This window comes from Grus americana, chromosome 3 (assembly GCF_028858705.1).
Source record: "Grus americana isolate bGruAme1 chromosome 3, bGruAme1.mat, whole genome shotgun sequence".
Lineage (NCBI taxonomy): Eukaryota > Metazoa > Chordata > Aves > Gruiformes > Gruidae > Grus > Grus americana.
This window is the reverse complement of record NC_072854.1, coordinates 19,990,746-20,014,298: the sequence shown is the minus strand read 5'-3', so window position 1 is coordinate 20,014,298 and position 23,553 is coordinate 19,990,746. Positions and strand designations below refer to the sequence as shown.

The window sequence follows — 23,553 nt, the reverse complement described above, 5'->3', positions numbered from 1 at the left end:
CAAGTTCACATAACTCTATGTTCATAGCCATTAGTCTGTACTATACTCAATATTATCAAAACCTTGCTAACCTAAAACAAATAGTTTCCACCTGATCCAGTTCATGCATTATGAAGATCTTTGTGGGATTAGTAAAGAGAGTTTTGCCACTTACCTACTTCCGCCCCCTCCCCCCCAGCAAAACTTTAAACCTACCAGTATGTTAGATTGAAGTTCCACAAGAAGTCCTCCCAACTTGTGCCCTTGTGGCCAACAGTATCCTGGGGTGCATTCAGAAGAGCATGGCCAGCATGTTGAGGGAGGTTATCCTCCCCCTCTACTCTGCCCTGGTGAAGGCCACATCTGGAATATCATGTCCAGTTCTGGGCTCCCCAGCCCAAGAAAGACAGGGAACTACTGCAAAGAGTCCAGCGGAGGGCTACAAGGATCATAAGGGGACTGGAGCATCTCTCGTATGAGGAAAGGCTGAGAGAGCTGGGTCTGTTTAGTCTGGAGAAGAGAAGACTGAGAGGGGATCTGATCAATGCTTATAAATATCTAAAGAGCAGATAACAAGAGGATGAGGCCAGACTCTTCTCAATGGTGCCCAGTGACAGGACAAGGGGCAATGGGCACAAACTAGAACACGGGAAGTTCCATCTGCATATGAGGAAAAAGTTCTTCACTCTGAGGGTGACCGAGCACTGGAGCAGGCTCCCCAGAGAGGTTGTGGACTCTCCTTCTCTGGAGATATTCAAAACTCGCCTGGATGCGATCCTGCGCAACCTGCTCTAGGTGATCCTGCTCTAGCAGGGGGGTTGGACTAGATGATCCCCAGAGGTCCCTTCCAACACCTACCAATCTGTGATTCTGCGAACTGAAATGCTGCTCTCAAGAAGGGTCTTGAAGGGAAACGGAGATAGCAAAACAAGTGAGAGAAGACACATTCAGTCTGGACTAAACATACAGGATTGGCACTCATAAGGCAAGTAATTTTAGAAAAGAAAGAGGCCTGAGACAAAAACTAGGAATTTCACTACAACATTATCATGCAGTTTCCTGAACTGATTCAGTTTTCAAAATAAATCCTCCAAAAACATCTCTAAACCTGTATCAAAGTTATTATCTACATTCTGTTTAGGCCATTCTCTCATCCCACAAGAGACCACAAAAGCTCTCCCAGGCAAGAGAACTCCACTGCCAATCGGAGCTATAGGCTCCGTACCTGCTCCACTTCCATAGTGGGAGCACAGCAGAGCCTGAGAGTCAGCACAAGTTTCCCTGGGTACTGCACAAGCGACACACATCTTCCTAAAAAGTCCCCTTTCCTCCTCCCTCTAATAAATCTACACCCGCCTTCTACTCCATCAAAGGAAAGTCAGTTGAGCTAGTCTCAATACCTACTGATATACATATACACACATTGTAAGAGACCTGTGACCAGTCTATTTCAGTTGGTATTTTGCACTGCTTTAAGAGTCTTATTCTAAGTAACAACATTTGGCTCTAGGGAAATTAAGTTTCATCCTACTGTTGCAAACAGGCAAGAGTTCTAAAAATTATTAGTCTCTGTTCAGATCCATAAAATCCGTTAAAAACTGACAATAAACATGGGCAAAGTATTGCTTATTCAAGAAGCACAACAGGACCACAATGCAGTACACAAACTCTGAAAAAGCAGTAATGCACTTTTTTAAGCCTGCTTCAACCAAACCCCATCTCAGTATGCAGCTGGAGTTGCCCTTGTGTAGTACAGCCCTGCAGTCAGCCAGCAGGCTTTCTACTGTCCTTCCCTCCTGCCCATTATGCTTCTCCCTTGTAAGTCTATGTACTTTTGACATGTAACATGCAGTAGTTGTATCTGGCATGCTGAAATTCAGCTTAGTATTGTGGTATTCCCCAAAATCCATTCAAATGTGCCAAACACACGCTCCATAATTACCACTATCTGACACAAAATAACGTTCCTCCTCCCTCCCTCCGTGATGCTGGCTAGTTTCTGCATACTTTTAAACAAGCGAGATGTAGGCTGTCCCCCCAAGAATCACAGCTGGCATTGCATCTGAGCCAAATACCTATCCTGGAAAAGCACCCCTCCACACAGCTCATTTCCAGGGGTATAAGCATCATCAAGTCAACTTTAAACTAAGGCCAACAGAGTATTTCGAGACATTCAGTAGTGCTTATAAACAATGGTGGTTTGAGTAGGTGTAAACGCTCAAAGAGTAGGATGGGGAAAATTGTGAATCCCTGAAAATTAAGCCTATTCAACACAGAGTAAACATACCAGGTGCACATCCAGCCTAGAAAGTAAACATAGGTTAACTCTACCCTGGACAAGTAAGAAGCACATAATTTCACTGACAAAAAAGTAGCACTTAGCGATACCCTTGAGACCCCATTCTCATAATTCAGAGTATTGGTGAAGTCTACCAAGGTTCCTTTTAGAAGAACAACTTTTCCATACTGAAATGATGATCAGAGCAACTATGGTGGGATTTTTGTCTTAAAAAAGGAGTCACAAAAAGAATCACACAGCCTGAAGAGACAAAAAACCCACTCTGGGAAGTGACACTTTTTAGGTTACATGAACATCATAAACAACACAAAAAGAAAGAGTCTAGTAAATCAGAGGGAACTAATCTGGTCAAAAATTTAACTAATCATGCAGAAAACTGAATTCCTCACTAGTTTTAATCTTGTTTTGCTGCTAGATGTTTACCTTTCCCCCTCCACCCCAGAAAAAAAAACAAACTACTATTTCTCACTGTGACTTGGTAAAACTTTTTGCAGTTATCACACATGCTAAGTAACTACACACAGTTGTATAAGGGCTCAGGATTTGTATCATATCTTTAGTGTCCATCCTCATGTGTCAGAACTGTGAGTAATGTTGCAGTTCCAAGTAAGACTTCCCTGTTCCACTAAGCCTTTTTTTGATGAAAACTAGATTCAAAAAAGAGAAATACATATTTGTTCATTATTCAAAGTTACCTTACTTATGCCTATACATCAAAACACATTTTGCACATAAAAATGAACATAAATTGTGCAGAAACAATTTTAAGTTAGTTGATGGATAACACCCTAGGAGAAATCAGCTTTATTTTCTTATAAACCTGGCCACATTGGATTGGATGAAAGGCTTATCTGCACAACTACATTTTCTCTGGCAGTGGTCAAAGACAGATTCTTACTGATTGCTGGAGCCACATGTAACTTCTTAGTCTGCAATCCCTTGTGTAGCTTCCAGATGTCATGGGTTCATGACATATATTTTTTATTCAAAACAAGAGTAAGAAGATCCCTCCCTCCTTTTAATACTTTATAATTTCAAATCTCAACTTTGAATAAACTTGTCACAGAGTTGAAGATTGGAAATAACAAAGAAAAAAACAAACCCACACAAAAGAAACAACAACAAAATTCTTTAAACCGGGATGAAAAATTTGTCTGAAGAGATGCTTTCAGTCACAGTGCTTCTGACACATGCTGGAAAGAAACTGTAGTTGTGATGATGCAGCTAGCCATTATTATCTAGCAACATAGAAGATACCAGGCTTAAAAAGAAGAATAATCTTTCTTATTTTATACCTGGAGGTGCAAGTTGGAAAAACCATACCAGTTTTAGGTTTAAGTCTCTCCATCAGAGCTTTCTGAGAAAAAGAAAAAAAGCTCAGAGATGCATTTTGTTTTAAAGCCATACTGGCACTTAATGGAGATCAGAAATAGAACCTTCACCTCTACGCTCCTTTTTCAATTTAGCCATAAATCATCTTTTCTTTCCCTACCTTCTAAGTAATCTGTATTAACTGTAATTCCCTTTGATTGCAGCCAGCTTCTTAGTCCTTTTGCTTTATCCTTCTGCCAGACAGCCATGTTACATACTTTAGAGAAGAAGAGAAAAGGTCCATAGGAGATGTATGATTTGGGGAGGTGAGGGGCACAGGTCCATGGGGGTCCCAGACAACACACAGGCTAGCTTTCCAGGATTTCTGGAAGACTTATTATACATGACCTACTAGAAAGAAACTATGAATTCTATTAAGTACAGGACGTATATTCTATTCTGCAAAAGATTTGTGTAAGTTTAAGTTTTATTAATTTTGAAGTACATTACAGCCATCTCTAGTCAATCATAAAATGATAGCATATTATCAGACTTCCATAGATTTAACATTTAGTACAGGTGAATATTACACACCAGCTCCTATACAAGAGGAAAACCAAACATATACACAATTTGCTAAGGAGATCTATTGGTATAGTGAGGGTTACAGAGCACACAACTCAGTAGTCAGGACACCCAAACCTATTACAAAGAACTTCCATATATTACTTTTCATACGCACTTCGGTAAAGGTGCCTAAGAAAAAGTGCATATGTATATATTTATATTACTACATCTACTGTAGAATGAAAACATTGTTCTGTGAGCTGCAGAAGAAACATAGCACCTCCTATTACTGCTATAATGGCAACGATGATAAGCCAGCTGTTGCCAAAGTGAACACATAACAGCTGAGTAAAACCCTTATTGTGGTAAAGAATTATAAATTACAGTCCCTTTCACCCATCCAGCTACCTAGCTGTTTATTTTCCCAGAACTTGTAAAAACTTTATTAAACGCCAGCCCTGCATTCCTCTATGAAGATGATCAATAAGTTCTTAAAACAGACAGTCCAATAACATTCCCATTTCCTTATAGCCATAAACACCAATAAGATGGACAGATCTGTCTTATGGGACAAATGCAGACATGGAACCCACAGCAAGAGACCCCACAAACATCAAGTAGCTTTACAGTTGGGTATAACCAACTAAAATTTGCAATATATCAGAAACAGTTTCACACCATCTCCTCACAAAAATATTATTAAAAAAAAACGAGGAAAGGAAGAAACAACTACAGGAATTTCTTTGAGACTGATGGCATTTTCCTGCCACTCCAGAGCAAGGCAAAGAGTTCTCCAGGGTTGGACCAGGGAGCAGTGACAGTGCAGGAGCCCTACCAGCCAGGCTGCCCATGAGGGAAACAAGCCCTGTCCTCAGCCCCTGCACTCTCACTGGCACATCTGCCCTGGAAACAGCAAGTTTTGGAGCAGGGACAAACTCCTGCCCCGTGCTCACCCACCTTTAAAAAGCCCAACGCGACAGGCATGTACCCAGAACCACCAAAAGCCAGCGGTGCCACCGGTACCGACCCAGAGGGACGAGGGTCTCCCCATGAGCAAGCCCCACAGCCCGCCCCAGCACTCCCCTACCACACTACACACACCCCCAGCCCCACAGCTACTGCCTTCCTGAAGACAGAACCGACACCTGCCAGCTCTTCTTCAGTCTCCTTCAGCACCCCACCTGGAACTCCAGCCCGTAAATCACCGGCGCATCGTCCTCCATCGCGGCCGCACAGCCCAACACAGCCTGCTGCCTGCCGGCCTTTCTGACCCTCGGTGCTGTCCGTCGCTTGCCGCTTCCGGGATGTGAGTTTGCGCATGCGCACTCCCGCCCGCCCCGGCCTGCGGCGCAGGCGCAGTGGGGAGCGGTGCTTGGTGCGGTGGCGGAGCCGGGGGGGGGGTCGGTGTCGCGGCGCGGAGGTGAGGAGAGGAGAGGCACGCCGAGGGCGGCCTTTGCGGCTTTTGCGCCGGTCGAGGGGGGGTCCGGGTGGGCGGGCGCTGAGGCGGCCGTGCGGCCCCGGCCCTGAGGGAGGGTGGCAGGGCCCCTCTGGGTTGCGCCAGGCGGAGGCTGTGGGGGGAGGCCGCACCCACCCCACTGCGGGGCAGTCAGGGTCGCGGGGCCCTGCGGTGCCGCTGGAGGCAGGGCCGATCTCCGGGAGCTCGGGGCCGTGGCTGCGGGACGGGCGGCGGCTGGGGGAGACGGAAGCAGCGTAGCCGCCTCGCACTTTGCGCGGGCGCCGCCGGGCGCTCCTCCTGCGCGACCGACCTCCGGCTCTACAGCCTGCGCTGGTGACAGCGTGACTGCGTGGGATTGAACCCACCCGTTCCTTTTCTTAAATGGGCCCCGAGGTGGTCTTTGCGAGCAGGAAAGCAAATACCCATTTGTCTGTGTTTACTGGGAGGCAGTTGCTCCTTAATCCCAATATTTTTGTGACTTGCAAAACAGATAGGCTTTTTTTCAGAATTAATTTATTTTGTGGGTGGATGTTAAATGAAAGATGTCAAATAGTGAAATGGCTATATTTTTAAAGTAAGATTTTCAGTATTTGCGTGGTACTTGGGCACTTGAGCAATACCTGAGTAATAAAACTGATACTTGTTCTGGTGGGGATTTTTCCCTCTTCAGCTACCATGGAGAATAATGCAAGTAATGCTAAGGATGCGAAGAGCACCTCAGATGAAGATGACAGTGGAGACATAGTTCAACAGAAAGCTCAGGAAGAAATTCTCTTTCATGAGGAAACCATTGATCTCGGTGGAGATGAATTTGAATCTGAAGGGAATGAAACTGTATCAGAAGATTCAAATAATTTTGTAGATAAACTTAACGAACAAATGATGGAGAGCGTCATTATTTCAGATTCTCCAAACAACAGTGAAGATGACACAGGTGAACTTGGTTGTCTGCAAGAGATTGTAGAACAAATAGAAGCTAAAGATAATCAAAAAACACAAGCAGAAGTGGATAAAGAAGAGTTTTTAAGTAATGAGAGTGAAACTGAACATGAAGAAACACCCAAAGACGTTTCTGAGATTGGAACAGATGATCAGGCATCTTTAAAAGAAGAATCAATTCAGGAAGCAGTGAAGGAGGAACCAAAGTTGGGAAACAATATTCCTGTTGAAACAAAACCAAATAATATTGATGAAACCAAACCTAAGGACCAGATGTCATCACCTAGTACTAGCAAACCTTCTTCTGAGGCTGAGCCTATTCCTGTGTGTACCATTTTCAGCCAAGCAAACAATGTTAATACCCAGCCACAGTTGTTCCTACCTGACGGTTTTGAGCCTCAGATGGTAAAATCTCCCAGTTTTAGTAGTATAATTGAGACTCCTGTGAAGTCTAATCCACAGGTGGTTCAACCAAGTCCTAGTCTAAGCAAGTTCTTTGGTGACACTGTTAACACTAATACTTTAGCTTCTGATTTTTTTGATTCATTTACCACGTCTAATTTTATTTCTGTTAGTAATCCCAATGCAAGCTCTTCAGTTCCAGAACAAATGTCCTCTCTTTCCAATGGTGGAGACAGTTCTTCTGCTTCATCTAATCCTACTTTCTCTGTGGGAAATGGGAGACCTGAAGCAGGTGGTTCTCCATCATCTCTAGGAATAACTCAGTCCCCCAAGCCATTCTCACAAATCCAGGCTGTTTTTGCTGGGAGTGATGACCCTTTTGCCACAGCCTTAAATATGAGTGAACTAGATAGAAGAAATGATGCTTGGCTTCCTAGTGAGGAAACCAGAAATGTTCTAATTTCGGTTGCCACACAACAATACAGCACCGTGTTCATAGATAAAGAGAATCTCACAATGCCTGGATTAAAATTTGACAATATCCAGGTAAGAGTCTGTTATTCTATCTTAGTGTATGATTATATTTTATAAATATTGTCCAATAATCCGTATATCATAGTGCTTCATGTTGTTGCTGATGGTCACTTTGTATGTATTCCCTCAGTCCTTATTAGAAAATTTAATGTCACTGCCTACTCATTTGTGAAGGGGCTAAAACCAGATCTGATTTATTCATAGTGAAATTTGTTGGGTATGTTGAAAACAGTGTTGATAGTTTCCATAGAATCCAAAGCTTGTTGTATTTTTAAGTAGTTTCGCTTAGTTTCTGGTCCTTCTAGTTAGAAAGATAGTGCTCGTATTTGGAATATATACAAAATCAATATTCTGTACTACAAGGTCTGAAAGCGGACAGCTTTGCTTGTGGAATTCACTGTTGCAAGCAAGTGGGTAATAACATTTTTCACTGATGTTCACAGTGCTCTTAATAATGTTAACACTGACTGAAATGCGTCTTTTGTGTCTTCCCTAAGCAGTGGAAAGGTATAACCTGTAGGAAAGATTGAGTGCTGGAACAAACTACTGGGACGGGATAACACTAAAATTAAAGAGAAAACTGCAGATGAGATCATGAAGAGAAAGACATAGTAGTGGAAACTCATTTCCTTCTCTTCTATGAGAGTTCCCAACTGGTGAGAAGGCGTAAAGCACCTTTTTCAGAATTTGAGAAATTTCACTCAGATCTATGCAGTATTTCTCATGAAGCAATTTTATCCTGGCTGCTCAGCTAAGGCTAACGAGCATAATGGGTTTTTTTTCTTGAAATAGGCTTATCCTACTCTTTCATGTCTTTCTCTGGATGATAGAATTTTTGTCTAGAGAGATGGTGTTGAGGATTTGGATACTTTAATCCTTAATTGCAGCATAGCAAAGATTATCAGTCAATAGTCAAATACAAGCAGAGAGCAGTCTGCAATAACTTCCCAATCTGCAGGAACTATCAGAATAGTTTCTGGAATTAAGCAGGTCCAGATTTGTAGCTGAATTATCTGACAAATTTTAGGTTTCTGTCACAAACAACAAATTATACTGGTTTTAGACATACACCATGCTGCTGCCACTTTTTAAAACATTTGTTTGTCGTCACAGAGCCCAATAATTAGCATGAAAGAAAACACTGTAGTAGGAAGCTACTCCTTCTCCACTCCTTCCAAAAAAAATGGAAGGCTCCTTCCTACCTTCCCCAAAAATTCCCTTAGACCTTGATGAGTAATTCCAGAGTGTGTAGTATTTCTCTCCTGACAGCTAATGGGATGGACAGAAGGAACGATCCCTTCTGCAGGCCCCAAGGATGAGGTCCTCCTTATTGTGAACCTCCTTTTTTACAATAGTTCTCTGATCTTCCTCAGTCCAGTCAAGGATTAAAGGCTTGTTTGTGCTGATGGTTCCCTGAATCTGGGCACGTGCATGTATGCAGATCTACCATTTAGCACGTAATTGAAAATGACATTATGGCAATGTCCATGTGATATATTTCTACAGTAAGACCTGATGTACAATCATCAGTGGAATTAAAGAGGGTTCCTGCTGCTTTCTTCATTGATTGTAATTTATAAGCAGTCACAAAGGCATGTCAGCAGGGACAAGTTTTGAAGTGCTTTATGTTTATACAACTTTCCTCACTTCCAGTTACTGCTTTTCAGTGGCCTGAGTGCACATCTTGACTGACCTGACATCCCCTAGTTTGGTATCATTGTTCCATGTGCTTCTAGTACTGCAAATTGTGTATTTAACTGAAACTATAATTGTAGAGTACTTGAAATGTCAACTGAAATGTTGTGGGAGGCATGTTTTCAATGCTAAATCAGCTTCTAACAATGTTCATTAAAGCACTGATATGAACAATTTGCTAATGCTAAGTGTTAATGCAAGATGTTAAACCTGGCTGCGTGCGGTTGCTGAAGTTAGTTGAAAAGTGAACTATAAGCATCCTTCAGGAAAGGACTGAAATTTTGTAGGACCAGTATTGAAGAGTTTGGCACTCATTTTTTTTTCCCTGCTCACTCAGAAAGTGTTTGTTCTGATTACAAGTGTGTTGTCTTAAAAATTAAATGGGTAAGTCACACAAAGAAAAATACTCGATGTTCTCATTTCCAACTGTGTGCTACATTTTGCTGATTGTTCAAGAAACATTATTTTTTAAACTGTCTTGGATTACATATGGTACAGATTATCTGTACCTGTGCTCTCTGATTTTGGGAACAAGTTGGAATACTGCTTTTTACGCTCTTTCCATTATGCCTTTCTTCATCAGTTACTGTCTACTGTCATGAAGTCCTTTGTTTCATTACGTTCATATGTAATATTTCCTCCTCCAAAGTACTGTTGAGAGGGATTAAAAATTCTTTTGTATTTATGTAATTTTACACACACTCTCTTTTCTTAATCCTTCAGACTTTTCCGTCCGAAAGATGGAAATCTTGTTTACTCATACAATAGGTGACAGCATTAGAAGTAAAAAATTTTCCTTGTAGTAAAACAGTAGTTGCAGTCTCGTTCCTCAAGAAACTAGACAGAAAACACAAACATATTTCCCATCAGTGTCCATGGGGAAAGTGAAAACATTTAATAACAATTATCTTTATCATAGCTAAGCTTTACTGTATTTTATGCAGTTCACCTTTTTTTAGGCAAAGGCTTTGTGGCTTGCTTCCAGCTCTCTGTGCTAATACCTTCCTACCTCAGTTCTTCAAGTGAATGCTTTCACGTTCCTTTAGAGGGATTTTGGGAAATAATCCTTTGTATGCTTACATTTTTGCATAGTCACTTTCTGCTTTAACATCTTAAATATTGCATGCTAAAATGAAGAGAACCTTTTTGGCTTGCAAGAACAATAATGATCTAAAATTCATAAAAGAACTAAGGTAAATAGAGGATTATTATTTGCTGGGTTTTATGGCAAAGGAACTGTTGAGTAATAAGCATAACAAAAGGAGTTACTGTTCTGCAACTCATGTAACTGATTTAAAGTTATAGAATTCATTGCCCTCAGATGTACTTTCGTTGAGAAAAACAGACTGAAAAATGAACAAGAGAAATGTCATGGGGGTATGTCTGTTAGTGGGTGTTTAAAAATGGTAGGCAAATATGTCCCCTGGCACAGGTGGACCATAAAGTTCTGGCTGCCTTAAATTGGGAAAAACTACTATGAGCATATTCTGTTTCTTACACTGTTTCTGCAAACATCTGCTATTCACCGACAGGATAGTGAACCAGACAGATCTTTACCCTGGCTGAATGTGGGTTATAAGTTGCTTTCTGTTTAAAAACAAAAATATAAATATATTGTTAATATATTGCTGATAATTTTCCTTTTCAGATGTTTACTTTTCTAGATTACATATGTATAAAAACATAAGATTGGCAAAAATCTTACAGAAGTAATTTCTGTATGTGCTTGTGGCATGTGGTGAATTCTATGGTGAATTCTCCTGTATGTAGTAATGTGTACAGGCCCAACAACTAGGACCCCTCCGGAGCCCTGTCCTACACTCTGTATTGGCAGACGTGGTACCTGAAGAGTGTGCAGACAGTAGTAGCAGAGTTTTCAACGTCTGCTGATGTGTGGTCCACAGGTTTTCAGTAGCTGCTTGATGTTAAGCTTGAATTGCTTAATTACCTGTTGAAAATCTCTGGTACACAGAACCACAAGAATGACAGCTGACAGATGGGAAGCACAGAAATCGATAGTTGAACAAAGATTAGAAGGGGGAATTGAGGCACAGAGGATGCCATATACAGACTTATTCAGTTTATTACTAGCAAAGCTGGAACTAGAACCTGGATTTGGACGCTCTTTCTCTTAGCTGCTCCATGTCATAAAATGCAGAATTCATCTTGTCTAACTTGAGAAATCTATTTCAAGTATCTATGTCTCAACTAGTCTTCAAATTACTGAGCTCAGATAAATCAATTTCTCTGACTGATTTTGGCAGTTAATTCTTTTGAAATTAAGAGTACTTGTTGAAGGGCTGCTGTTTACCTGGTTTTATGATCTCTCAAAGTTTATTTTCTGTGGATACTTAAGTCTAGCTTATCATGTGCACGTTTATCTTCAATAAGTAGATTGCACCTTTCAATGTTTTTCAATTTTCATAATGGATATTAAAACTTAACTGTGTTTTGTAAGATCTTTGAAGGGTAATAATACGAGAAGCAAATAAGCCTGAATGTTTCCATGCTAACTGAAGCCTAAACATTGAAAAAAATAATATAGCAAATAATATGGAGTAAATCTAGACATTTTTATTAAAATGCTATAAATATATATGCATTTATATTCATTTCACACAAAAAATACTGGAAAATAAGCATTTCTCAAGGGGGAAAAAAACTATGTTGCTCAGCTTTAATTCAGCATTTTATTTTGCTAAAATAATGTTTAAAAGTGTCTTGTTATGTTTCTTCTTTTTCTGTTCCATGAACACCAAGGGAGATGCAGTAAAAGATTTAATGCTTCGCTTCTTGGGGGAGCAAGCTGCAGTGAAGAGACAAGTTTTAAATGCCAACTCTGTAGAACAGTCATTTGTAGGCTTGAAACAGCTAATCGTAAGTAACAATCTTTGTAATTCAATATATATTAAATACCATGCTTCCCTCAAGATAACTGGGAGCTACTAACTGTGAGGAGAAAAAAAAAAAGTCTGCATATCAGTCTGTTCATGATCTTGCAAAAGTACTAGCCAAAGTACACTGGCTCTTAGTGGGAGTGACACTAGGTTTCAAATATTGGGTTTTAAATGACGTAGTAAACATTTTTTTATATGCAAAAGTTAGGAAAAAGGTAATTTTAAGTTACTGTAAATTTTATCAGCTGTTAATTTTATGTAATGTAAATGGTTGCAAAACAGATTTTAATAGCTTTTTTTTTATCTGCATACGTATTGTTTATGTTTTCACCTTAGTGTTTTACAAAAGATAAGACATACCAGTTGTTGTAAATGGTAAGCAAAGCTGATGAGGTAATTTCAACTGTTTTAATTTTTTTATTTCAGTGCAGGAAAACTAAACTAAATTACTTCCAAATGAAAGCTTAATTTTCTCTAAGTTAAAATCCTTTCCTTAATGTAAATATTTCAGACCTGGAAATAGTTGCATCTACCAGCCTTATGAATCTCGCCGCCTTCTTTCAACCATTGTGTTCCTGTATGAAACTCATTACTATTACATGACTGGGGTTTACTTAATCTGTTGAAATGTCAAAATATTTTAGGCTTATTTTATTTTTGAAAACAATGGATGAAAAATTACTGAGGAAAAGCAGTGAAGAATTATAAGTGTTAGGACAGTCTGTATTTAGTATTTAACATATTTTAATTTAATTGTGTTACGTTACATGTAAAGCTCCAAAACAGGCTTTTTGTCGTGTCGGGAAAACTCTAGGTGGTCTCCTCAAGTCTTGTTAAAGGAGTTGAGATGTAATTTTTGAAATTAAATGTGAAAAAAAAGATGGTGATCTCCATCCTGAAAATAGATATTTTTCTATTAGTCTCAATGTTTTACTTAACTTGGAGAGGAAAAAAAAAATCTTACTAAAAATCTTGTCCCCATGAGTGTCTAAGTAGAAAAAGCCTTTTTCAGCACTTCCTTTCCCTCTTCCAGAAGAGGAGCTTTGACATATGGGAAATCTTTTTCTGTTTGCTCTGGTAGCTGCATCCGTGCAAAATGTTCTGTGCTGCAGACCATCTTGTTCCTTAAATACAATGCTGCCACTGATACTGTTTTAGCTTTGAGGGTGCTCTTAAGCTCTAGAAGAGCAGTGTTCAGGCTTTTAGGATCAAAGCAGAGAAGATAGTAGGCAATCTGCAGCCGTCAGCTTTTTTTCTAACTGTAGCAGATTTTTTTTTTTAAATTTGTCTTATTAGAAAGTGACTTTTTTTGGTAAAATTGCAACCATTCAGCTAGAAGTCAGGATGTTCTTCAGCTTTCAATTCTTCCAGTCATGAGTATGCAAGATAACTCACAAAACTGAGAAATGGTTATGTGACCGGTGACAGCCAACATGGCTTCACTAAGGGCAAATCATGCCTGACAAACTTGGTGGCCTTCTATGATGGGGTTACGGCATTGGTGGACAAGGGAAGAGCGACAGACGTCATCTACCGGGACTTGTGCAAGGCATTTGACACTGTCCCGCATGACATCCATATCCCTAGAGAGACATGGATTCAATGGATGGACCACTCGGTGGATAAGGAATTGGCTGGATGGTCACAGTCAAAGAGTTGTGGTCAACGGCTCAATGTCCAAGTGGAGAATGGTGACGAGTGGCGTTCCTCAGGGATCGTTACTGGGACCGCCACTGTTTAACATCTTTGTCGGCAACGTGGACAATGGGATCGAGTGCACCCTCAGCAAGTTTGCCGATGACACCAAGCTGTGTGGTGTGGTTGACACGCTGGAGGGAAGGGAAGCCATCCAGAGGGACCTTGACAGGCTTGAGAAGTGGGTCCGTGCGAACCACATGAAGTTCAGCAAGGCCAAGTGCAACGTCCTGCACATGGGTCAGCGCAATCCCAAGCACGACTATAGGCTGGGCGAGGAATGGATTGAGAGCAGCTCTGAGGAGAAGGACTTGGGAGTATTGATTGATGAGAAGCTCAACATGAGCTGGCAGTGTGCACTTCCAGCCCAGAAAGCCAACCATGTCCTGGGCTGCATCAAAAGAGGTGTGACCAGCAGGTCGAGGGAGGTGATCCTGCCCCTCTACTTGGCTCTTGTGAGACCCCACCTGGAGTACTGCGTCCAGCTCTGGGGGCCCCAGTACAGGAGAGACATGGAGCTGTTGGAGTGAGTCCAGAGGACAGCCACGAAGCTGATCAGAGGGCTGGAGCACCTCTCCTATGAGGACAGGCTGAGACAGTTGGGATTGTTCAGCCTGGAGAAGAGAAGGCTCCAGGGAGATCTAATTGTGGCCTTCCAGTACCTGAAGGGACCTACAGGAAAGCTGGAGAGGGACTGTTTATCAGGGAGTGACGGGACAGGACAAGGGGTAATGGGTTTAAGCTGAAGGAGGGTCGATTTAAATTAGATGTTAGAAAGAAATTCTTCACCGTGAGAGTGGTGAGGCACTGGCACAGGTTGCCCAGAGAGGTTGTGGATGTCTCCTCCCTGGAAGTGTTGAAGGCCAGGTTGGATGGGGCTTTGGGCAACCTGGTCTAGTGGAGGCCCACAGCAGGGGGGTTGGAACTAGATGATCTTTAAGGTCCCTTCCAACCCAAACCATTCTATGATAAGAATTAGTTTTTTGATTTTGTTTTTTTCTGAATTTCTTAATGTGGAGAATTTTTTTCTGATTGTCAACAGTCTTAAAAGGTATTTCAGACTTAAACATTACAATCCTATGATAGATTATATTAATTAAAAAGTGTGCTTTTTACATACACAGTAGGCCAGAATAACGTATAATAAGTGCTCAGTTACCAACCATCAATTCTGCTTTCTTTGAGTGAAGTCCTGACCAAATATATTCAGTGAATATATTTTTTTCATGCAGAGGGCCACTTAGAGGGAATATTTTCATTAACATATAGACAAAAACTGATGAAAGTTGCGAGTGTTGCTATGCAGTTTCTGTGAAGTTAAGATTTTTTTTCCTTGTTTGGTATCCATGTGAACATGAGCATTAATAAGATAATTTCAGTCACCCAATTCTATCCCTTTCAGCAATGGACAACCACTTAAAAGAGTCTATTTCAAAGGGGTCCACAGTACAGAAGAGAAATACATAGAATTAGGATAAACTTCAGCTTCAGAGTGATACCTATTATTTAGGTGTTTACACATGAGCTGCTGTCTGAACTCTCAAGTCAAAAGAAATCTAATCAGTACAGTTACTGATCACATCTAAATTTAGATGTATAAATCTGGGATCCCATCTAAAAGTCTCAAGAACTATCACAGGCTGTAGGAAGGCACCAGTGGCAGCTGAAACCAAAAGTGAATGTTAAGTCCTGTTATGAAGAAATTTGTTAGGTTAAAATTCTCAGACGGGTAAACTCCATCTTATTATGGGAGGGAAGGAAGGAAGAAAAGGCGGGGGGAGCAGTGTTCCAAGCCTGTCTGCTCCAGAAGAAAATGCTTCATTTGTATCTGGTTGCTGTTTTAATCCTGTGTAGATGGGAAAAGCACACCAATCGGCTCATGGTATCCCAAATCTTCATAGACAGGTCTTCACCTGCAACTCTGGAGCTCCTTTATTCTACCATGCAATTGCTTTTCTTAGCTTATTTGGCTATTTTAACAAATATAGATACATTGCTACTATTTTCAAAGGCTATTCCAGAACTTTCCTTCCTTTGGTGGCTAATCAAAGGAATGCTAATCAGTCCTCTCTCAAAATCTTCTTTCTAATCAAAAATAAAGTTTTTTACAATGATTTAAATGTTTTGATCTTACGTTGCTTTTTAAGTCATTTTCTTTTCTCAATATTTGCTTCCTCTCGCCTTCTGCTTTGTATGGGTAGATAGCAGTGATATTTCCACTTCCCAGATCTTCTTTTTAAAGGCAAAAATAACTCTTCTAGTCATCTCATCATGGATGTCTTCATAATCATCCTAGTAGCTCTACTCAGAATTTGTTCCAATTTAAGCTAACATCTTTTTATTTTCACTGTCTAGGACTCAACACATTATATTCTAAGTTACATAACCTTCCATGTTAATGATTGTATTTTACCTTTTCTATTATTCTGATATTCTAAATAATCTGATTTTTTTGCTTGGTGATGTGGTCCTTACATATATTGACAATACTTCCTAGATTACATCTATAACTGCAGATACCAGCTCTGGTCACCAAGGTCACAAAAGAATATCTTAAATTGGATTGATTTCAGTGTACATCCTTGAGTAGTAACTTCTCACCTTCCTTATAAAAGTTCCAGTAAAAATCATTTACTTATACAAATTAAAAGACAGTTCTGTGAATAAGATGAAGTTAGTGCTTGCAGCAAAGAATGTTGGAGACTGAAGTCCTTTTTGGGGGATCATAGTGCAAACAGTCTGCAAAAGTTTCCTCAAATACAATTAGTTGTCAGAAGACAAATGTTATCAAGAAGGTAGTAAGCTGAACTTCCAAAGGTTCACCAATAGCAATGTCACTTCTAAGACAAATACTTGTTGACTGGGAACTGAACTCAGATTGTTAAACTCAGCTAACAATATTGTTTGTTCAGCATGAATGTGGTCACTAGTTGATTTGAGTGAGATTTGTACTGATAACCCAAAGATGGTTTATTGAACAACTGCACTTTCACAATTTAAATTTCTGCTATGGAATGGGTAACAGTGAATTGGAAATGCTTTACTAGTAAGATAGTGATGGGGAGGTTGTGCAGTTGTACAACTTTGAGGCTTTTAAGAGCTATAGGAGTGCTGGAGCAAAGTAAAGCTATAAGTCTGTGCTTATCATTGAGATAACTTGTAAATAGAGTTTCACATCTGTAGAGGCTAACAGTTTATATGTTTCAACTGGAAACAGAAAATCTGAGTTTTCGGTTTCTGAAAAGTTCTGTTAATCTGGTATAGGGACGTGCATTTACCTCTAGAGCAAATAAATGTAAGCGGAGGCTTGTCTTCACAGCATTGCTTTGTTCTACAGCAGCAAATAAAAATTGTAAATGCAAGGTGCAAGCTGCAATTATGTTAGTTCCTGTTATTCCATATTTTAGATTAATTGTTTTCCCTCATTTGGACAAATAGCACAATATTTCTTACTGGAGACTTTCTGATATTTTGAGTTGTAAGGTGTTTGCAGCCATAGGAAAATTATGTCTTTGATAGTTGTTATACCTATAAAAGATGACTATTGTATCTTGCCACTATAAATAAGTAATGTTTGCTCTAAGTATGTGATCATTTCTTCAAGCTCCTAGACCAGGAAAGGGTTACTAACTACATTTTCTTAACTGATGTGAAAGTGCTCTACCAATGTAATTTACAGGGGAGAAGAATGTCATAGCTAGTGGAGGAGGACATTTTAATCACTTTAATAGTGTTACATGTAGAGTTAATGACTCCCTTTGAGTCTATTTAAAAAAAAAATCATATACTGTTACTTTTGCACATGATTAATGTTGTGTTCTTGCATATATTTTCGAATATAACAAACTTGGGCACAGTGGTATGGAATACATACTCACTTTAGAAATTATCCTTAAAAATATGGGGGGAGTGTTCCTTTATTTCTAAATCAGTGAGCAATTTCCAACATTTTTGTAGCTGATTTGAGAGAGGATGGGAGACACAAGTAGCACAAACAGTAATTGAAACTTGTGGGGGAAGTTGCATTTCTACACCAAAAAGCATCAATTTATTGGATAAAATTTCAGTGTCTTACCTCTGAACCAAAATTGTTTTCCTGAGAGACTGAATAATGTTATAAATTGTCTTCACATGTCAGATGAGTTCCCTTTTCATTGAACATGTTTTCTGTAGACGTCCAGTCTGCATGCATCTCTTTGCTTGACAGAAGAATTCCACCTGGGTATTAGCTGTATTTGTTGCATCACCTGAGCTTCACTGCTTTCATTCAGGAAAACAACATCTAAGATTGTATTCAAAGGAGAAACACGAACACTTCTGCAGTCATATGTCTACGGTCTTTGTTCAACCATAATTAAAAAATCAAGCAAAATTGACCTGCACAAGGAGACTTCAAAGGAAGTTATTTATGAGAGACTGCGGTACTGTTATTTAGTACTACTTTCTCTGTCAAAATCAGTAAATATCTTCATAATAGAATGAAAATTCTTTCAGACAAAAGTCTTTCAGATACAGTGAAAATTCTGATAATTAAAGTTCTTATGACACTTTATTATAAAAGGAAGAAATGTAAAAAATGTTTTTCCAGACAGACTACAGTTTTGGCTTGTATTGGGTCATTTTACTTAATTGGAAGTTTTCTTCGTTTCTGAATCTAAAAAATACGTCATCTTCAGTACTATTCTTGTATTTGAACTAATAACATTCTAATTTTAGTCACTGGAATTCTTTTCTACCTTACATCCCATTACTTCATTGCTCTTTGCAGAAACTAGGCTTATTGAAAACTGGGATGTACAGAATATCTCAGTTACTTTTAACTTTGACCAAATGGACTAGAAGCATTACCAGATCTTTAGATGTGGATTTATCAGAGTTTATAACTCACATTGTTGACTCCATTTCAGATGGGTTTTTAGGCTGTTTCCTTTTATTGCTTTTAATAAAAGGGGATCATGATAGCCTTTTTTGGGTTCTTATTTCGAAAACAGTGGAATGTAAGTCAGTAAAATGAGGAGTGGAGAGGTGGTCACCTTACACTGTTATTTTTATCTCTTAAAGCTGCAGATACAGTATTTAATTAGGTTGGAGGTGCAATCAAAAGAAGCCATAGGACAATAAACATCTGGTATTTTTTTTCAAAAACAAGCATGTTAGATTTTTGTGCAAGGTAAGCTTGCATTGAAGAGAGGGGGGAAAAAAAAGAGTAGGTGGAGGGGGTGCTCTGTAGCACACAAGACTATCACGTCAAGCTGCATAAAACTTTCAGTTCCTACCTCTGGGGTAGTGGCTTGACAAAATCCTGGCACTACTGTCTACTTTTTTTTTTTTTTTAATTTAAACCTAGAGTCATTGTATTCAAATCTCAGACAACTTAAGAAGTTCAATGAAAAGAAAAAAATATTGGTCTGGTTCTGTCTTTCTTAAAGAAAAAAATAATTCCTTTTTATTTGAAATCTGGTTTACTATGCAGTTTCCCCATCTGTATGTAAACCTCCCTCAGGACCTCTTCTGATTTTGCAAAGAACAGAGGAGTTCTGCAAGGAATAATGCAATCACATTGTTGGGTGGCTAATCTGCTTGTGGTGCATGTACAGCAGTCAGTACTGACACGTTTTGGGTTTTTTTAATTTTTGGTTATGTTATATGCACAAAAAAAATCCCTTCATAAGTTAAACATCTGGGCCAGTAGTGTGTAAAAAGCACATAAATCATACAAACTGGTAGCTTTCATTAAAAGAACAACAGCTTAATATTCTTTTGTGAAAAAAAGATTTGCTAAGGTCATGTGTGGACAAAATCACAGAATGGGTTGGGTTGGAAGGGACCTTAAAAGATCATCTAGTTCTAACCCCCCTGCCATAGGCAGGGACACCCTCCACTAGACCAGGTTGCCCAAAGCCCCATCCAACCTGGCCTTGAACGCTTTCAGAGATGGGGCATCCACATCTTCTCTGAGCAACCTGTTCCAGTGCCTCACCACCCTCATCGTGAAGAATTTCTTCGCAATATCTAATCTAAATCTACCCTCTTAGTTTAAAGCCATTGCCCCTTGTCCTGTCACTCCATGCCCTTGTAAACAGTCCCTCTCCAGCTTTCCTGTAGGCCCCCTTCAGGCACTGGAACGCTGACATTAGGTCTCCCTGGAGCTGCTGCCTTCTCCAAGCTGAACAAGCCCAACTCTTGCAGCATGTCCTCATAGGAGAGGTGCTCCAGCCTTCTGATTATCAGATGAGAAGTTCTCTTCTGCCAGGCCGATACTGTGTTAGTGCACTATTTGGCAATAATAATTGCTTGACAGTATTTTCTCTAGGAGAAAATGTTTTCACACAATTGCTGCTGGAGGACGAAGTCCTGATCATCGTAGAAAAATTATTTTATTCTTTGAGAATATTTTTCAGTATTTTTGATGCTATAATCAAAGCTGTGGTATCCACATTTGCTTTAAGCCTCTACTTAGGACTTACAAACAAAATTCATCTCTATTACTTTCAGGAACAAGGGACCCGGGTTGTAAGGACTGTGTGGCTGTAGACTACAGAAAATGTGAAAGAGACTGACCTGCAAGGTTTTGGGGGGTGTTTGAGGTAACTGGATAAAGATTTCTGGTGGACTGGCAACTCTGGCAACTGTAAGTCTGGTACAATTTGCCAGAGACAGTAATGTGTCCTGCGAATTTCAAATTGAGTTACACTGCCAGCAGCCTTATATTAAGCTTCTGCAGAGTATTCTGCTCCGTGACCAGCAGGCAGCTCTAATTTTGAAATCATGATGAATATTATGTTTCATTTTCCAGCAAAGACTGTTTTTACAGTGGTTATCAGACTTGCTTTTCCTGGCTGTCTTGTTCTATAAAGTATTTTTTGTCCATGCCTGAAATAGAATTTTAAAAATTGTAGCACCTAAGTTTGTCATAAATGTTCCGTTATTATTTTTGGATCCTAACTCTCACTTGGGCAGAGTTGTGTGGTTTTTAGAGTCTGTGTCCGCTTCTGTTCTAAGGATAATAAGAAATTAATTCGTCTCGGCACAACAGGAATACATTTCAGGTAATCCATGTCAGCATCTTTCTGCTTTTCTAAATTGATACAGATATATGTTGAAAGATGTTATAAATGCATTATCAATTCCTTCTCTTCCATGAGAGCGTAGACTTCTCAGAAGCAGCTATGTTGCTTCGTGGTCTTGCTGTCAGCCAACTTCTGTATTTCCAGTGGAAATCAAATTTTTACCTGGATTTTGACAATGCAGGGGAAAGAGATGAGGCGGTCAGTGCACGGTGATCTCTGTAGTGCCCATTTGAACTATATCACTGCAAAATGGGGACTAGAGAGTATGAAAACACTTCAGCTGTTACTACTAGTTTTTCTATGTAACTGTTTGCTGTATTGACATGTTTTCTAAAGCCTAAACTTTGGAGAGAATTTAATAAAATGCTAATTCAGGGTGAGTACATGAACTTTGCAAGCATTGATATAGATATATTCTATTCCTTTACGTTTCATTAGATGACATGCCAGTTTTCTATTATATTTATCATTATTTTTTTATGTATTTAAGAAACTATTTGAAAAAAGATTTTCAGGAACAAGATGTATTTGTTTTATAATGACCTGCTGGATACATGTGTCTTGAAAAACCCTCTATAGAAAAGTATAATAGCTTAAAACCTGTGAAGCATTAGTCTGTGTGTCAAGTTTTTGGTAGTGTTAGCTATTGACGTGGCTGCATTAGTGTATAGAAGGCAGAAACATTAATAGGATGACAGAATGACAAGGCATTTTGACTTGCTAACTAGGAATGATTTTGTTTTATGAATAGAAAATATATATTTAAGAATATTTTGAAGTTAGCCATGCAATGGAAATTCAGATGTTTACATTGTATAGGTGAAACAATGTTGTTCTGAATTTAGAATTTTATGCATTGCATTGTTTCTTGTCCTTTGTTCTTAATTGATAGGAATTCTGTTTTCTGGGCAATATTAAGAAAGTCTGTTTCCATTAAATGAACTGCACTAGGGGCAATAATGGGAAATACTGAAGTCAGTGAGGTAGGAATAGGCATTAAATACTTTTACAACAGTAGAGTAACTTGGATGTGATTATTGAAATATGGCTGGCAATTTTTTTGTCCTTTTGAGGAGAAAACAAAATTTTGAATATTGTAGTATATTCAAGTATATTAGCAAACATGGTACAACTTTAAGCTTAGAATCCCATATGGGGGTGTATATTCTTCTGTTTTAGTGATCTGATAATATTAATGCTTGATTTCACTTTCTGCCTCTAATTAGATGTGCAGCTTTGACAAATGACACTCTGCTGCTCACCGGCCAGCTGTCCTGACCTTGTCATTGTTACTGATGGGTAGATGTAGCTGCTTCAGGCAAAATAAGCAGGTGTGCGTTTTAGGGACTTTATGATTTTGCTACTTACTCTTTTCTTCTTCCCAGAGCAGTAAAAACTGGAGGGCAGCAGTTGACTTGTGTGGGCGGCTTCTAACTGCACATGGTCAAGGCTATAAAAAAAGTGGACTACCTACTAACCATACAACAGATTCTTTACAAGTATGTTTAAAGATACAACCTTGTCACTTTTTTCCAACAGTATTCACTGTGGCAATTTTTTTAACACAATCAAACTTCTTTTCCCAATTGTTACCTAAAAACTAAGCTTATTAAAGCATTGTATCAAGTCACATTTTCTGTTTGCTTATGTAAAGTAGGTCTTCATTTAAAACAAAATATTTTTTTAAAAGTAAAATTCTGTCTTAATTGTATGTTATTAAAGGTAATCACAGTAGTAAAAAGGAATGTCTTCCTATCTTGGAAGACTCACTGTGCTAAAGTTCATGGACACTACTATCTAGAATGTGAACTTTGTAGTAGGATTTCACATGTTAGAAGTGTGTTTCATGATGATAAGAAAATAAGAACCCAAATTAACAAGGCTTGTGAAACATTACAAGTATTTTACTGAACAAAGTGTGACCAGATGACGACGCATGGTTCTGGCCCTAGTAACTGTAAAGGTCATGGAATTTCACCAAAATCATAACAGATTTTATGAATTGCATAAAATTGGAAAAACAATTTAAATGGTATTAAGGATTATTGCATGCTAACTCAATTTAAAGAGAGATGTTATAATTCCGAAGCAGGCTAGTTTTTAAATTTTATCTTCAAAATCTCAATACCTTTACAAACAATTAAAACATCAGTCATCTGTGTTTTCTTTAGATGATCTTATGAAAAATATTCTATATTCTTATTAGTAAGTAACATAGAAACTCTTTACTCAACTTTGTCAGAAAAACTTAGAAAGTTGCAGTTGTATTTGCATGTGGCTTGTGATTGAAACTAATAACAGATCTTGTCTTTTCCTTTCTTTTTGTGTATGTATTAATTTTTAGCTGTGGTTTGTGAGACTAGCACTGCTGGTAAAACTGAATCTATTCCAAAATGCAGAAGTGGAATTTGAACCATTTGGAAATTTAGACCAGCCTGATCTTTATTATGAATATTATCCTCATGTATACCCTGGACGAAAAGGTAAGGTACTTGTTTTATAAAATGCTTTTTATTTTTGCCATTTTTACCAGTCACTATAAAATAATGGATTCATTTTTTTGTAATTCTGAAGCATTGGTGAACTTTGGATTATTTCTTTTTTTTTCCCACCCATAGAATAATATGATTAATTATGGTTAAAGCATTAACTATGGTTAAAGTATTGTTTGCATTATAGAGGTAGTGATAAGGGATAACAATAAGGGAT

The 23,553-nt window shown here is 39.0% G+C and overlaps 2 protein-coding genes across 14 annotated transcripts in view; one reads left to right on the top strand and one right to left on the bottom strand.

Moving 5' to 3' along the window:
• EIPR1 (EARP complex and GARP complex interacting protein 1) overlaps nt 1-5,508 on the bottom strand; it is a 126,699-nt gene extending 121,191 nt beyond the window's left edge. For 9 of the 11 annotated variants that reach the window (XR_008576257.1, XR_008576254.1, XR_008576259.1 and 6 more), the window contains exon 1: nt 5,338-5,493. Coding sequence is in view for 2 of the 11 variants with exons in the window: in XM_054819251.1 (XP_054675226.1) it covers nt 5,338-5,379 (42 nt within the window). In the remaining 9 variants the exon portion in view is untranslated. Of the gene's footprint in view, nt 1-5,337 lie in introns of all 11 variants that reach the window. The other 2 variants (XR_008576263.1, XM_054819250.1) reach the window with 2 other exon arrangements.
• The window catches only part of TRAPPC12 (trafficking protein particle complex subunit 12), a 60,863-nt gene continuing 42,804 nt past the window's right edge, over nt 5,495-23,553 (top strand). For all 3 annotated transcript variants that reach the window (XR_008576253.1, XM_054819249.1, XM_054819248.1), the window contains exons 1-5: nt 5,495-5,576; nt 6,283-7,499; nt 11,943-12,059; nt 22,230-22,343; nt 23,189-23,327. Coding sequence is in view for 2 of the 3 variants with exons in the window: in XM_054819249.1 (XP_054675224.1) it covers nt 6,288-7,499; nt 11,943-12,059; nt 22,230-22,343; nt 23,189-23,327 (1,582 nt within the window). In the remaining variant the exon portion in view is untranslated. The remainder of the gene's footprint in view (nt 5,577-6,282; nt 7,500-11,942; nt 12,060-22,229; nt 22,344-23,188; nt 23,328-23,553) is intronic.